The sequence below is a fragment of the Cebus imitator genome, unplaced genomic scaffold (assembly GCF_001604975.1).
Source record: "Cebus imitator isolate Cc_AM_T3 unplaced genomic scaffold, Cebus_imitator-1.0 Scaffold45, whole genome shotgun sequence".
Taxonomy (NCBI): domain Eukaryota; kingdom Metazoa; phylum Chordata; class Mammalia; order Primates; family Cebidae; genus Cebus; species Cebus imitator.
The window spans coordinates 425,472-442,650 of record NW_016107360.1 but is presented as its reverse complement, the minus strand read 5'-3'; the positions used below and the strand labels follow the sequence as shown (position 1 = coordinate 442,650).

At 36.5% G+C, this 17,179-nt stretch overlaps 1 protein-coding gene across 7 annotated transcripts in view; it reads left to right on the top strand.

Annotated features, from left to right (window-relative positions):
• The window catches only part of CRPPA (CDP-L-ribitol pyrophosphorylase A), a 324,254-nt gene that overhangs the window by 105,881 nt on the left and 201,194 nt on the right, over positions 1–17,179 (top strand). For 6 of the 7 annotated variants that reach the window (XM_017526901.2, XM_017526900.2, XM_017526895.2 and 3 more), the window contains 2 exons: positions 4,712–4,816; positions 12,198–12,243. In XM_017526901.2, the coding sequence (XP_017382390.1) occupies positions 4,712–4,816; positions 12,198–12,243 (151 nt within the window). The remainder of the gene's footprint in view (positions 1–4,711; positions 4,817–12,197; positions 12,244–17,179) is intronic. The other variant, XM_017526899.2, reaches the window with a different exon arrangement.

The following is a 17,179-nucleotide window of genomic DNA, read 5'->3' as shown; positions in this document are numbered from 1 at the left end:
GTTTACGTTAGCAGCCCCCAAAATGATACTTGGGCATAAGTCAAACAAAATGTACAAAACTATATGAGGAAAACTGCAAAACTCTGAGAGACTTCAAAGAACTATATAAATGGAGAGCTGTCCCGTGTTTGTGGATAGGAAGATTCAAAGTTGTCAAGATGTAAATTCTCCTCGACATGATCTACAAATCTGATGCAATCCCAATCAAAATCTGAGCAACTTATTTTTTAGTATTGACAAACAAAAAGAGGCAGGTGACCTAGAATAGCTAACACAATATTGAAAGCAAAGAATAAAGTTGGAGGACTGATACTACTTGACTGTTAGAGTTACTGTAAAACTACAGGAATTGTGACTGTGTGGTACTGGCTTAAAGAATAGATAAATTGATCAATTGAATGAAATACCCCAGAAATAGAAACACACAGATATAATCAATTGGTCTGTGGCAGAAAAGCAAATGCAATACAATGTAGCCAAGATTTGCTGTCTTTTCAACCAAATGTTGTTGGAACAACTAGACAACCACATACCAAAAATGAAAGGCATACACTTTCAACCTGTCAAAACCATTAACTCAAAATAGATCAGACCTAAATATAAAACATAAAATGCAAATGCAAAGTGACAGTCATTTTATAAGACAGTTTGGCAGCATCTTACACAACATACTCCTATCATAAGACCCAAATGGGTTATGTCCACATTAAAAACCTGCATATGGGCTGGGCACAGTGGCTCACACCTGTAATCCCATCACTTTGGAAGGCCGAAGTAGGTGGATCATGAGGTCGACAGTTAAAGACCAGCCTGGTCAACATGGTCAAACCCTATCTCTAATAAAAATACAAAAATTAGCACGTGCGTGTAATCCCAGCTACTCATGAGGCTGAAGCAGGAGAATTGCTGAATTGATTGAACTGAGACCCGGGAGGTGGAGGTTGCAGTGAGCTGAGATCGTGCCACTGTACTGCAGCCTAGGCTACAGAGTGAGACTCTGTCCAAAACAAAACAAAACAAAACGGAAAACAAAAAAACTGAACACGAATGTTTATAGCAGCTGTGGTCATAATTGCCAAAACTGGAACCAACATAGATAGCTTAGGTAGGGGATAAACTGTGGTACATCGAGATGATGAAATACTATTTGCTCCTTAAAGGAAATTAGCTATAAAGTCACCAAAAGGTTTGGAAGGAACTTAAATGTATGTTTTGGTGTGCCAGAATCCAATGTAAAAAGGCCAAATATTCCATGATTACAGCTATGTATTTTTGGAAAAGACAAATTATGGAGGCATTAAAAGGATGAGGGGTAGCAAAGAGTTTTGGGGCAGGAGGCATGTATAGGTGGTACACAGAAATTTCTGTGTAGTGAAACTATACGGTAATTACAGTGATAGATGTATGTCATTGTATTACAGCTATGAGATTCTGGAAAAGACAAACTATGGAGGCATTGAAAGGATGATTGGTTGCAAGGGGTTGAGGGGCAGGAGATATGTATAGGTGGTACACAGAAATTTCACTGTAGTGAAACTATTCTGTATGATAACTACAGAGATGAATGTGTATCACCGTACACTTTTGAAAACTCAGAATGTATAATACTATGCATGGATCATAATGTAAACTCTGGCCTTTGAATGATAAAGATGTGTCAGCGTAGGTTTATTGATGTGCATACACATACCACTGTGTTCACAAGGTTTCAATAGTAGGAGAGGTCGTGTGTATGTGGGGGCTCGAAGGTATATGGCAATCTTTTCCTTTTGCTCCATTTTGCTGTTAACCTAATACTTAAAGTCTTAAAAAATATGTAGGAAAGAAAACAATGCATGGGTAATAAAATTTCTTTGAGACTTTGGATGTAAGGAAAAGTTCATATTCTGCCCTCAAATTTGATAGCTGTCCTGGGAGTAGAATTCTTTGTTTAAAATCATTAACCTAAGAATTGTGAATAATTTGCTTCTTCTAAGTTTTATTGTTTCTATGAAGTCTAAGCTTGGATTACAGCTTGTTAGAGAATTTTTTTTAAATGGGCTTGGCGTATTTTCACCCATTAGCTTCTATACTCTCTTAATGTGGAAATTTAGTGTTTTCCATATTTGGAATATCTTGAATTACTTAGTTTTCCTCTTTTCCTGTTTTTCCTGAAATTTCAATCTTTTTATTTGGATATTTGACTTTGCTGATGAGTTATACAGCTCTTTCATTTTCTACTTTTTTAAATATTACCTTGTCACTTATTTCAAATTCTTTATCTTCTCAGATCCATAGTTTTTTAAAAACTACAGTTTCAGTCTCCTCAAGTGCTTTATTATTATTATTATTATTATTTTGCCATTTTGATCTTTCATGTTACAATCTTTTCTTGAGTGACAGTTAAATGTGGGTTTTCTGCTCATGTTTAACTAGGGTCTGGTTATACTTGGTGAGTTTTCTATGTGGGGTGTGTTGATGCGCTTCTCTATAAAATGACTGGGTTTGACCTGGCTTTTTGGGGGAATCTCTGATAAGTGTCCTTAGGGCTTTTGCCTGGGCAGAAGGCTATTTGACACTATTTTGGGTGTCCAAATTTGGGGAGGCAGCTGGTTTTCAGCGTCTATATGTTTGCATATATGTTTCTCATGTGATCATTGATATAATTATAACTATAATCCTCTCATGGTGAATCACAAATGTCAAAACATTTTGTGCAATACCCTCTGTCATTCGTTAACTTTCTTGACCAAAATCATCTTGCTAGTTGCTTTGTGTTTGTACCACCTTTCCTTGGTTCTTTTTCTCACTTTTCTCTTGGCCTTTGGATTAATTTACCATGTTAAATGATTTCATTTTATCACCACTATTGATTTCCTTTAAATAATCTCCTTCAAGTAACCTCCTTCAAATAATATTAGTTTATGGGCACCCAATAGGAGGTCACAAGAGAGGAGCCTGCAAGTGTTTATGAACTCGTTTTGCAATTGGTGGCACTGTAGCTGGGAACAGAGCATCAAGTATGTTTCACACCACTATCTGAGATTGGAAGGAAGTGCCTGTTTCTGTGTACTCCTTTCAGTATGGCACATTGTGAGTACTTTTAAGGCAATCCAGGGATATGTTTGATATTTTGCCCCTCTGGAGTGAGTCAGAAAGAGTTAAGGTTATTGCTAGTCATTTTAAAGATTTAACCATGTGTTAAACAGAACTTTGTTTATCGTACATACATCTCAATCACAAACTGCTAAACAATGGTTTACCAAACTCATCTCAACTTACTTGAATGTAACTAGTGTTCATAATAGTCTTTTAAAAATACCTAGATATGTTATTTTATGTAGTATATAAAAATAGAAGAATCAAACTGGGACTCTTCTGGTCAAATTAAGATTCTGTGTATATCTGGTCATATTTTGTTCATTGATTTTACAAATCACTGGTTAGAATTTTGTAACCTTCAGTATAATAAAATAGCTCTGGCAAGGGGTGCTTGATGTCATACTCATATTTGTTGCCTTCTTGCAATCCTTACATTGATATCCTATCTAAAATAAGTCTCTGCTGGGTGTAGTGGCTCACACCTGTAGTCCCAGGACTTTGGGAGGCTGAGGGGGACAGATCACCTGAGCTCAGGACTTCAAAACCTGCCTGGACAACATGGTGAAACCCCATCTCAACTAAAATACAGAAACTGAGCTGGGTGTGGTGGTGGGCCCCTGTAATCCCAGCTACTAGGAAGGCTAAGGCAGGAGTATCACTTGAACTCTGGAGGTGGAGATTGCAGTGAGCTGAGATGGTGCCACCATACTCCAGTCTGGGTGACAGAGCAAGATTCTGTCTCAAAAAAGAAAAGCAATGTAAGTGTGCCAAATGACTCAAACCTCTGTAACTTTGCATGGCACCTTTTGATTTAAATGTAATCCCCTTGTCCAGTTTTATTCTGCTGTTAGATGGAGATCAAGCCATTTCCTCTGATAGGCCTTCCTGATTTTATCTGCTGAGTTACCTGTAGATATTCTTCTAGTACTGCATCTATCTTCTAGATCTTAGTTCCTTGAGGGCACAATACATGTGTGATTTATCTTTATATATCTGGTGCTTAAAATAGAACTTGGAGACAGGCTAGGCACCCTGAGTATTGTTCAGCTGAATTGTATTATTACTTGGATATTTTAATGGCTCTGCTTAAAATGCCAAAAAATATTTTATTTTTACTGAATTTTTGTAGTACCTTTACACTTTGTTTCACAATGAAATACTAAATGTTCCATACATATAAGCAAAATGTAAATAATTAAAAAGGATATTTTGATATTTTAAATATTAAAACAACAGAACTAGGACCTACAAATGTTCTGATATAAATATGAGATATGAGATTGAGATGTTGTAGATATATATTTATCAACAGTTATGATAATCCTCAGCTATAACTTCAGATACTTTATAAACATGCTTGGAAATGTGACTTATATGCAGAGGAAACAAAGTATTCTATCTATTTTATACCTAAAACTATAGAGGAATCTGGAAGCTCAAATGATGATTGCAGTATTCCTACTCACAATTTGTTTTACTTTTAGCTATTGGGGATGTTATAACTCATTCAGTAGCTGATTAAATAGCTTGAGCTTTCTAGGCTCTTCCTTTGATTGCAGTTGATTATGAAATAAAAGGCTGAGTTTTACTTAAAATTGTTTTAGCTGAATTTTTTTTTTTTCTACGCCAGTGTAGTGACTATGACTTGGAATTTGGAACTGAGTGTTTGCAGTTGGCCCTAAAATACTGTTGCACTAAAGCCAAACTTGTAGAAGGATCACCTGACCTCTGGAAGGTAAGAGGAGTGACACTTTGCTTGGGTTCTTTGCTGTGCTTTTATGTTTTTGTGTGGGTATACATTTAAAACCGGTAGTGCGTTTAGTGGGAGTTGCGGGAGTCTTACGGATTTACTGAAACATCAAAGTATATTATCCTTTCTATTGCTTGGCTTCAAGAAAATTCACTTTGAGATAATTTACTCAGACACATCTCATTTTAACCCATGAGGTTGGTTTATTCACTTTTTTCTTTATCTTGCTCTCTGTTGATAGCTGTATTAGTCTGTTCTCATACTGATATAAAGAAATAACTGATATTGGGTAATTTATAAAGAAAAGAGCTCATAGTTCTGCAGGCTATACAGGCAGCATAGCAGCTTCTGCTTCTTGGGAGGCCTCAGGAGGCTTCCAATCATGGCAGAAGGCAAAGGGGGAGTGAGACATTTCAAGTGGCCAGAGTAGGTGGACAGAGGCTTAGGGGTGGGTACCCACACACTTTTAAATGACCAGATCTCTGAGAACTCACTCACTATCACAAGAATAGCACCAAGGCAGAAATCTGTCCCCGTGATCCAGTCAGCTTCCACCAGGTCCCACCTCCATTATTAGAGATTACTATTCCACATGAGATTTGGGTGGGGACAGAAATCCAAACCATATCAGTAGCCTTTTCTCCCCCGTCCTTCACTCAGTTGGATTAAAGCTATAACTTGGCCCACCAATTGCAAGTATCAACATTTCCTTCCAGGCCCTGGGTGGTTGCTCCAAGTTAATTGGGTTGAAAAGGCATCTGCCACAGTTCTGACCCAGTGTGGGTAGTGGCTGGATCCACTCTCTGCCCCACTGTGAGGAATTACACTGTTTCCTGTGGCAGGGCCCAGGTCTTATAATGGCTAACTTTTTTTTTTTTTTTAAAGGGAGTTTCACTCTACTTGCCCAGGCTGGAATGCAGTGGTGCAGTCTCGGCTCACTGTATCCTCTGCCTCCTGGTTTCAAGCTATTCTACTGTGTCAGCCTCTCAAGTAGCTGGGATTACAGATGCCAGCCACCATACCTGGCTAATTTTTGTATGCTTAGTGGAGACTCAGTTTCACCATGTTGGCCAGTCTGGTCTCATACTGCTGACCTCAGGCGATTCGCCCGCCTCTGCCTCTCAAAGTCCTGAGGATTCCAGTGTGAGCTACTGCACCTAGCCTAATGTACTTCATTTGGAGGGAATAGATAACTTATTGCCAAGAAGATAATGGCACTATCATACTGCATCTTCTTAGCTAGGCCAGGGATGGTTTAGAGTGTGATTCCTTGTTTCATTAGTTGAATTGAATAGTATATTTGGAAATAAGAATTGTAAGGGCCATTTCATAATCTTGAAATAAATATTGCTGCTTTTGAGATAATGATTGTAGTCTTTGGAAATCTTTACAAAACATCCATCAATCTGATTAGTAAAGATTCATTCTGAGTCTATAAGCATATTTTCTTACTCATTTTTAAAACAGAAACCCCTATAAGTTGATGAGTTATTTTGCACAGTAACATGATCTGCCTCACTGCCTGCTACGATTATCTCAGAATAATCTTAAATACTTAAAATGTTGAATTCTAAGACTCCAAAATATTGACATGTTTGGATTATTGCCTGGTAGAGAAAATTTATGTAGTATTACTGTTCACTTAAGGACAACCTAAAATGCCTTCCTGCTGGGTTAACTGTCATCAACCTAGCAGGCAAACATTTTAGTCATCCTTTTCTATATATGGCAAACATTTTATTTATCATTTTTACTCATCATATATATAGATATAGATATAGATACAGATATATATCAATAGTGATATGAATATTATCATTTTTGGCAATTTCCAATTAGATGTTTCATTAAAGATTCTGACCCACATTTTTTTGGAACCCCTTTGGCTGTCTCACAGACCTAATTTGAAGACCAAGAAAAGACGTGGAAACTCTAAGGCGTTTTATTGCTACTAATATGTCAAACTAATATGTACTCCCTGGTCTCACTTCTGACATCTTTGGGGCTGTGATTATTTATCTTTTGTGAGTGTTCTGAGCCTTCCTCAAGTTTGTAAACCACTCTTGAGATCTGTGGATGAAAGGGAAGCAGCACATTACTCTCTGAATGTTTCATTCCATCTTCAGTGTTTTCTTTTGGGTGAGGTGTTCATATTTCTCTTTTCTCTCCAGCTTGGACTCTAAAAGGCCCATCATGCTTTGGATTGGGGAAAATGTCTTACAGATTGACATTATGAGGGTTTTTTGTTTGTTAGTATCACATTTTTTTTCCTGTTAACGTGATACCAGAATGCAAATACTGCAGTTGTTTTCAGCTTCCCTTTTTTCTCTGCCTCTTGTCTCATCTTTGACTTGTCTTTTTCATAGCTAATTATTTTCATAGTTAACCATTTAGCTATGAAATAGCTAAATATTTTCATAACTAATTATTTAACCCCTTTTGATTACATTGTATGATTTGTCTTTAGGCTTTTACTTTAATTTTGTGATCTATTTTGTATGGTAGCGGTATTTGTTTTACACAGCAATGGAGTTTACACTTTGAAATTAGTGTACTAAGTCTGCACTAATTCCAAAGAAGCTGCTTTTTTAAAAAAAAAAAATTGGATCTGAAAAATTCTAGTACAATTATGCTGAACTGGTACTGGATTCAGATGGCATGGCCATGTTCTTGGAACATGACTCAAAAATATGACAGTAGAAGACACACTTGGACATAATTGAGGCATTTTATAACCATTGTACAGTGTAAAGCAAAGGAGGATTCTGAAACATGGAGCAATACACCTTCCCTTTCTTCTCAAAAGTTATGGATTTCACTTCACACTGGGTGAAAGAGTGACTTGAAATTTCTGAGGATTGCATGTCTTACTAGAATTTCAGTAGCAGTAGAATTTCAGTTGCCCCCAGAAATTCCAGAAGGATTATTTTGTATTTTATTTGATTTAATTAATTCTTTTTGTTTGTTTGTTTGGGATGGATTATTGCTCTGTCGCCAAGGCTGCAGGGCAGTGGCATCATCTTGGCTCGCTGCAACCTCTGCCTTCTGGGTTCAAGTGATTCTCCTGCCTCAGCCTCCCAAATAGCTAGGACTACAGGCACACACCACTATGCCTGGCTAATTTTTGTTTTTTTAGTAGAGACGGACGCTTGCCATGTTGACCAGGCTGGTCTTTATTTCGTATTTTATAAATACATTTTGGTAAAAGTAAAAAATAAACATTCTGGGTTGATGTCACCTTCCTGTGCTATCTCTTCTGGGGTCTGGAGATATTAGTTTTTTTTTTTTTTTTTTTTTTCTCCTTTGAAATCACCATGCAGTGTAGAAAATGACTGCAGTATCGCACTCTCCCCTTCAAGGATGGTGAGCACTGAAGAACACAGGCCTGGCTCTAGGAATAGGAATCAGCTGTCATGCTTCCCTGGAGTAGTCTTGCTTTGACAGGCCCAAGTAAACACTACCATTTTTGTGAGATTTCATCTAGTCTGCACAACAACTTGATTCCCTTTAACTTAGTTATTTTTGGCCCCATGTATTTTTAATTAGCTTGGTCTCTTACTACACTGTACAGAACTAATTGAATGGACTTCTTGTTTCTCAATGTCAAAACTGTCTTCAAGCCATGAAAGATTAACGACAAGTTATGGAAGATATTTAACCACTGTGTTCCATTGTCTGAAAGTGCTTTTTTAGGAGTTTCTGAAGTTTTTGTATAATCACGGTGTTACTGGAATGAATGACTTTTGAGGATTCTTTTTGTTGGGGGAATATATTTTTTTAGGTCCAAGTATTTTAGCATCTGTTTAAGAACAAAAGAAACAAAATAGTCTCTATTTGGTTTTTGTAACTTCAAAAACACAATGTGGTAACATTGTTTGTCTTTAGACATTTTTATATCGTTATCCAGTATTTTTACATAGGTATCCAGAAAAGAATATTTTCTGTATGTATACAATAAGGAAATAAGTTCTGAAAAATCTATACTTAATAAACTTCCTGCTGTCTTTAAAATGCAAGTTTTGCTAAACATTCAAGTTGCCACTTTATTGTGAAGGGAAAGATGGGAGAACATTATGTCTTGTCTGTCTGAAGTTATTGAAGATACTGACCAACAGGCTGCGTTCTTATAGTTGTGGGGTTTTTTTGTTTTTGTTTTGTTTTGTTTTGCTATTTTATGTTTCAACACAGAGAAACAACATGTGGATGTGATAGCTTCAGCCAGAGTGTACCTTGAAGTAGCTAAGAACCCTGGTCTAGGAATGAGAAAACAATTATATGTATAGGTCTGAGTTCAGGATTCTTTTTCTATGGAACTTCTTTTTAAAGCTAAACATGTTACTCAGCTGAAAGAGCACACAGAAGCTCAGTCGAACAAAATAGAGAAAAATTGAGCTGAACTAGGTGAGTGCCAGGTGTTGGGTTGGAATTTCAGCTGCACAGAACACCTTTCCTCTTCTTCAGGTGGTCCCTGAGGCTCTGGTGAGCACAGTCTGAAAAGCAGCAAATTAGAGGATTGACTTTCTTTCTCATCACTACAGGATTGATTTTTTTTAAAGTAATTTTTCATAATAGGGTATTGTGGAAGGTCAAAGGAAGACTACTTATGCTAATAGAACAAAATGAATACTCATTGTCAGGGTGTTGGGTTTTTAAAATTAAAATAAGGACAACCTATATTGCTGTAAAATTTAGATGGAAAAAATGGATACCCCGTCAATTGAGAATTACAACATTTTCCAGTCACACTGCTTTTGAAGCATGTTAGCTATGTAGGAAAAAAATAAGGCTAATGGGACTTTAAATGTTTATAAGACACATTTTCTGTCATTTACTTATGTTCAATCAGTATTTGTTGAGATACAATTGAGGTATTCAACAAAGCTCCTTGTAAAATATGTTAATAAAAGTAAAAAAAAAAAAAAAACCTTAGTGTATGGTAGATATCCGTAGCCTATAGGAAAAGGCTGACAGAAAAAAATTCAGGAGTCTTTCTTGTTTATGCCAGTTAATTAACATTAAAATAGAAAAAAATCTCTGCATAGTAAAAAATGTATTTTATACTGAAGACTGACTCCACTGCAAAAATTAAATCTTGAATGTATTCTAGAAAAGTCACGTTAAAATCTGAGAACTTTTCTATAAATCCAGAAATCTATCATTAAAAACTGTTTGAAAATGTAAGGTACATTCCTATTCTATTTTAATGTAGAATGCAGTTTTACCCTTCAAAGCAGGAGGGAATAGAAAATCAACTAGGCATATAATTTCTGTTGTGAATTTATCCTATGTAACAAACTATTACTGGAGAAGAAAAATTCTCACATTGCAAATATTAAGGCCTAATTTCAGATACATAGTTAACTTTACATATTCATTAAAAGAGAGAAACACTAACTCCATTCAACTTTACAAAAAAATTTCTTAACTAAAATGAATCTCCACGTTAAGGATTTTTGTTGAAGTTCTCTCTCTCTCTCTCTCTCTCTCTCCCCATTCCCAGCACTTAAAACAGAGCCCAGAACACAGTAATGTTTTGATGAATTATTTGTTGAATAAATTAGACAGTACGTAATTTGATTTGGTAAAATGCAAAGCATGGACCTTGAACTGTCTGTTTTCTATCATTTTTCTTCCGCCAGGTAGGAGAATTACATTATAGATCACTAACTAGGAGTCACTAGTTTTGGTTGACATGTACTTGTTTTAGAGACACGATAGTATTTCACATTTTAATAGATTGGTTGAATTGCTTGAACAACTTTTTATCTGTGTTATCAAGTTAGTTGCTACTTTATTTCTGGATAGTGAGATACAGTTGAGGTCCAGGATTTACCTGCCAGGATAAAGGCATAGCAGAGGAATCTATTTTGGATAGAAGTGCAGTAGCCCACTTCACTAAACAAAGTTCCTGTACAAATCTTGTAGTTAGCTAATCTGGAGGATAAAAAGTCCAATTTCATAAGAACAGTCAGGTAATAATGTGGGAATTTCTCAAAATGAGTTTTTAGAACACTTGCATCATAAATATCTTGGTACTTAAAAGTAGCACCAGAAGGACACATGCACACAAATGTTCATTGCAGCATTGTTTACAATAACAAAGACTTGGAACCAACCCAAATGCCCATTGATGATAGACTGGACAGGGAAAATGTGGCACATATACACCATGGAATACTATGCAGCCATCAAAAACGATGAGTTCGTGTCCTTTGCAGGGACATGGATGAACCTGCAAACCATAATTCTCAGCAAACTGACACAAGAACGAAAAATCAAACTGCATGTACTCACTCATAGGCAGGTGTTGAATAATGAGAACACATGGACACAGGGAGGGGAGAATCACACACTGGGGTCTGTCGGGGGGGGGGCGGAATAGGGGAGGGACAGTAGGGGTTGGGGAGTTGGGGAGAGATAGCATGGGGAGAAATGTCAGATATAGGTGATGGGGAGGAGGTAGCAAATCACACTGCCATGTGTGTACCTATGCAACAATCTTGCATGTTTTTTCACATGTACCCTGTAACCTAAAATGCAATAAAAAAAAATTGCTATCCAAAAAAAAAGTAGCTTCTAAGAACTTATAAAAGCTTATTAATACTGAGTCGTCATTTACTATGTATTTCAGTTCTGTGATACGGAATTAATTATGCACCACAGTGCACTTACATGTTCTGTACCTGAGCTCAGTGGGTGGGAGTCTTTGAAGTATCTGCCATAGAACAGACACATACTATGGTGGCAGGTTACATTACAAGGAACAGATTATAGTTATTAAGAGGCTGCATGTTTTTAAGGAAAGATTATCGCTGTTGTTAGGCACATAGGGATATGCTATATGCTCTATTTTAGCCACATTTTAATAAAAATCTTAGAAGGTAAATCTTACCTAGGTATGTATGGATACATTCAATTCAGAAGTAAGTCCCTCTTAACATATATTGATCTTTCAGAATTATTTCAGCTAAGCAAGCAACTCAGCAGCTTTTTTGTTATACAGAGACTTCCACCCTACCTTTTTTTTTTCTAGTATAAAACCTCATTATTATGCAGTCATGTTAACACTGTTGTTTAAGCACTACCACATTTTCTTTGCATATAATACTTGAGTTACATTAAGATTTCAGTAACCACTGCCATATAATATCTCAGTTTATTCAGAGATTTAAAAACACAAATCAACCATTTGTAGAAATAGAATATATTTTTATGTGAATTTGCTGATGTTTTTCTAATTTAGAAAATGTCAGTATTAAATGTTTATAGTTTGTGAAAAATCAAGAATGTCCTTGAGGTCATTATTTTATGGCTTGCACATTCCTTCCTGCTCTGTTAAGTCTAATGAAGTTTATCTGTCCTTTAGGTGACCTACAAACGAGATCTGTATGCGGTTGAATCGATTATTAAAGGTATGTTTGGCCTTATGACTGTCAGTTCCTGTGTTTCAAAAATGTAAGCCAATTCAGAATTTCTTGACTGTTTAAATCCCAGCAATCTTGAAAGCAGAAAAGCTTGTAGGCCCCCAAGTTCTTTCATGTGTTTTAAAAAAATAATTATATTTTATGTTGTTTCCTGCTTGTGAAATAGCACTTATTATGATGTCACATTGATTTTAATTTTTATAAAGGAGATACTTTATTAACCTGAGGAAAATATAGGGCATTGATACTATTAGAAAGAAAACAGCAAAAACTGATTTATATAATTTGGTAAAGGTCTCACTTCATTTTTACTTTTTTTGATGGACCCTTGTTCTGTCACCCAGGCTGGAGTACAGTGGCGTGATCTTGGCTCACTGCAGCCTCCACTTCCCAGATTCAAGCAATTCTCCTGCATCAGCCCCCCGAGTAGGTAGGATCATAGGTGCATGCCACCATGCCCAGCTAATTTTTTGTATCTTTAGTAGAGGTGGGGTTTTACCATGTTGGCCAGGCCCAAACTCCTGACCACATGGTCTGCCTGCCTCAACCTCCCAAAGTGCTGGGACTACAGGCATCAGCCACTGCTCCCAGCCCATTTTTACTATTAAGGGGACTGCCCTCTCCCCCTTAACAGTGTTGTGTTGGTACATAACATAGCATCTTCTATATGAGAAACACTGTTTTTCCTAACTAGATATATCAGGCTGGACATGGTGATTTTTTAAGTTTCTTTTTGGTTTGGACAATGACTACAATTTTGTAATTGTAGATATCACACATGCGATAACCCTTTTTTAGTTCTTTTTCTTCTCTGATTCAAAGGTCTCAGCTAAATAGAGGTAGTTTATTTAATAAGCAATAAGTATTTGTTATTTTGCTTAACACTATGCAAGGAATGTAATTACGATGTGCTAGGGACAGTCTTTGTATATTTTTGTAACCTATTAATTAAATCAGCTTTCTCAGTCTTGGCACTCTATTGGCATTTTAGTCTGGAAAAGTCTAAGCTGTGTGGACTGTTGTGTGGATTACAAGTTGTTTAGCAGCATGCCCGGCCTCTGCACACAAGCTTTCAGAAGTATCCATCCCTCACTCCCCTCTCTCTGGTTTTGACAATCAAAGATGTTTTCTGGTATTGCCAAACGTTCCCTAGGAAAAAGACAGTTCCCCTAATAGAGAACCGCTATTTTTAAATATGTACTCGTAGCAAAATCAGAGGTGTTCGCTCCAAACCTTAAACATGTGTAATGCTTTACAATATGTTAGAAACTGATTTATTTGAAAATAGATTATGGCTAGAACTATGTGCTCAGGTTTTCATTGAGAGATGAACTTCTAAATTCAAACTTTTATTGAAATAGGAGAAAGTACTGAATCTGCATTCTGAGTTCATCAGTTTATTTAAAAAATTTGGGAAACCATATTTAACAATCAATGGACTTCACATTGAGAAAATGAAAATCTTTTCTCTGATTATGAAAATATATTTGTGGTTTACCCTCAAGTTCTTTGTCCTTCAAGGATATTTTGTTTCAAACAATTAATGTACTGTAACTTATGCATCTGTGTATGTGTATGTAAACAGATCATTTATAGCTATAAATCAAAATGTTGACATATATTTACATATGAACCAAGCAATGTGTAAACATTTCTCTGGAAAAGTCAGCTAAACCATCATGTGGTTGGTCATGTCCTCAACACAAGGAAATATAAAATTCAGTTTGGTTTCTTTACAGAGCTTCTTTGTATGTACAACCTAGGAAAAATGGAAATGATTTTTTGTCAGCAATTAGTAAGGAGTTTGACTGAGAAGTCTAATTGCAATACTTGGCCTATATAATATCTGAGCCTTCTTAAAACGTAAAACCTATACTTCAAGTGTAATTGTAGGGGCTATGACTTTGGAAATTGTTTTCAGAAATGTCTTTTATTTATGTAATAGGTTCTGGTCTGCTACTTTTATTTTTAAGGGATTTAAAACAAGTTCTTCTTTTATTCTTAGGGAAGATAATCCGAACTGCCTAGTGTAAATGTCTGATTAAGGTCAACAAATTTGTTAGTTTCTTTATACTTTAGGGTTTGTATATCTAATAACTTCCCAGCACATTCTCATGCTTCTGGTACACTTAGAGGATCACTACTGTGGGACCTTCCTAATCTCAGTGGATGTTCTAGACCAGTAGCATTGTGATTACCTGAGAAGTAGAATCTGAGGCCCCACCTCATTCAATCAGAGTCTGCATTTTAACAGGAGCTCTGGTTGATTAGTTTGTACATTAAATTCCAGATGCCTTCCTCTAGGCTGCTCCTCAGTCTTATAGGTTTCTTATTTCTAAAAAATATCTTTTTTGCATTAAAGCTTTAAGTCTTACGATCCCCTCCCAGCTATAGTGCTTGTTTGCTCACCTGAGATAAGCCATTCCATTTATGACTTGTACTCAAGACTATCTCTGATGGTAGAAATGCCTCTGTGGTCATAGAAAAGAGAGAACTCTTGGATTAAAAACAAAAAATAAAATATAATAAAGCACATAGCATACTGTGAGAGCTGTATATTTACCTAGTGATTTTCCTAGTGATTAATCAGTTATTAATTTTTCTAGTGATTTTCCTAGTGATTAATCAAAGATATTTCGAGAAACAGAATCAGTAGGATATACAGAGCTATAGCTAAGATATATACATATATACATAGATTAATTATGAGGGATGGGCTCAGGTGATGATGGAGGCTAAGCTCCACGATCTGCCAGCTGCAAGCTGGAGGCCCAGGAAAGCCAGTGGTAGACTTCCAGTGGAAAGGCCTGAGAAGTAGGGGATTCAATGGTATGAATCCCTGTCTGAGTCCCAAGAAGACCCAAGAATGTGTCTCTGCTCTAGAAGAAAATCTGCCTTTCCTTTGCCTTTTTGTTCTATTCAGGATCTCAGAGGATTGGATGATGCCCACACACTTGAGTGAAGGTGGTCTTCTGAGTTGTCCAATTCAAATTCTAACCTATTCTGGAAACACCCTCATAGACACACTTAAGAAAAATGTTTTACCAGCTATTTGGGCATCCCTTAGCCAGATGTAATTGACACATAAAATTAACCATTTTTATGACACAATGAACTATGTTCAAAGTATTTTTTAGGAACGGTTACTATTACACAGCATTTATTGGGCACTTACTTTGTGCTGGGCATTGTTTGAAGCATTTTATGTATATTATCTCTTTCTCTCTTTTTTTTTTTTCCAAGAACTTCATGTTATATTACAAGTAGTGTTATTGTTTCCGTATAATAGAATATTTGAGGGTTCGAAAGCAAATTCTGACTTGAGAAAGATAATTGTTAACCGCAAGTCTCTGCCTCAGGCAGGTTAGCTCTCTTTATATTTCTATTTTTCCCCCTCCTTTAAATAGAGATTGTACAAATTCCCTTATCTGAAACCTTTGGGCTATATATGTCTTAGAATTTGGAATAATTTGTACTTCTAGAAGCTACTGCAGTACATCATATGTTATATCACATCCCCAGTGGGATTTTGGATACCACCACAAAGTGAAACTTAAGATGCACAAATGTTTATGCTCAGTGCAGTAATAAAGACCATAGAGCTTCTAAGGCAGTTCAAGTTCAGGACTGATTTTGCCACTTGATTTATGTAAAAACAATTGTTTATTATGGTTCGAAAAGCTTCTTAGATTTCAGCATTGCCTGTAACACTGTATGAACCTGGTTTTTTGTTTGTTTTTTGGTTGAGACAGAATCTCACTTTGTTGCCAGGCTGGAGTGCAGTGGCACAATCTAGGCTCTTCCACCTCCTGGGTTCCAGCAATTCTCCTGCCTCAGCCTCTCGGGTGGCTGGGACTACAGGTGCACAACACCAAACCCAGCTAATTTTTGTATTTTTAGTAGGGACGGGGTTTCACCATGTTGGCCAGGGTGGTCTCAATCTCTTGAGAAATGTCTAATTTTTAGGTTGCATCCCCTGACATTTAATTGAGTTGAATTACATGATAGGCTAATAGATGTAGTTGCAGTTTTCCCTAGACTCTAAGGGATTTTATGGCCCTTCTCTCCTGCCTTACCACTCTTCTTGCTCCCAACAGATGCTTATAGGGAACAAGAATATCTATTACTATATGTTTTTTTTTCTTTTTGAACATAGAAATTCTATAGCATTTGAGCATTCTTTATCAGGATTTAAAACCAAGACGGGGAGGACACTGGACTCATGCTAGGTGCCTTACACGTTACATGCTATCTCACTTACTCTTTACAATCACACTAAAATACTATTGCTCTCATTTTGCAGGTGGGAAAGCTGACCTAGATTACTTTCCTCTGAGTTACACAGTTAAGAGCAAGATCCACTATTTAAGCTCAGGTCGTTGTCCTTAAGTTTGACTCTACTCTAGGACATGTCCATTTTGTATCTCTGATTCACATAGCTGCTCCTGCTGCCTGCTAAAATAGATGCTGTACTGCAGAGCTCTCTCTTGGGTCGATACATCAGTGGTTTATAAAGTTCAGCTTGCTTAGCTCTAATTCCTCTGAGTTAATTACTGTACCTTCAGCTGGTCTGATGAAGACTGATCCTATAAGGAAGACAGAAAATTTTCTCTTCCAGTGTTTTCCTAAGCACATAGTACAGTCTTTTAGAATGTGTTAGTTACTGGCATCCCAGGTGTGTGAAAAGCATCTAATGTTGTAATGACAGATTTTTAGATATGCTCAGAAAAATAATAAAATTCCAAATCAAAATAACTGCTTTAAAATGATTTGGGGTACTGTTTAATTTTTTGTTGTTAATTCTGGTAGTTGATGTTCATTATCTAGACATAAAACATTTCCTTTCTAGGATGGAACTTTTTTGTTCTCTAATGAGTGCTTCGTTTTTTTAGTGTCCTTCCTGAGCTTTTTTTTTTTTTTTTTT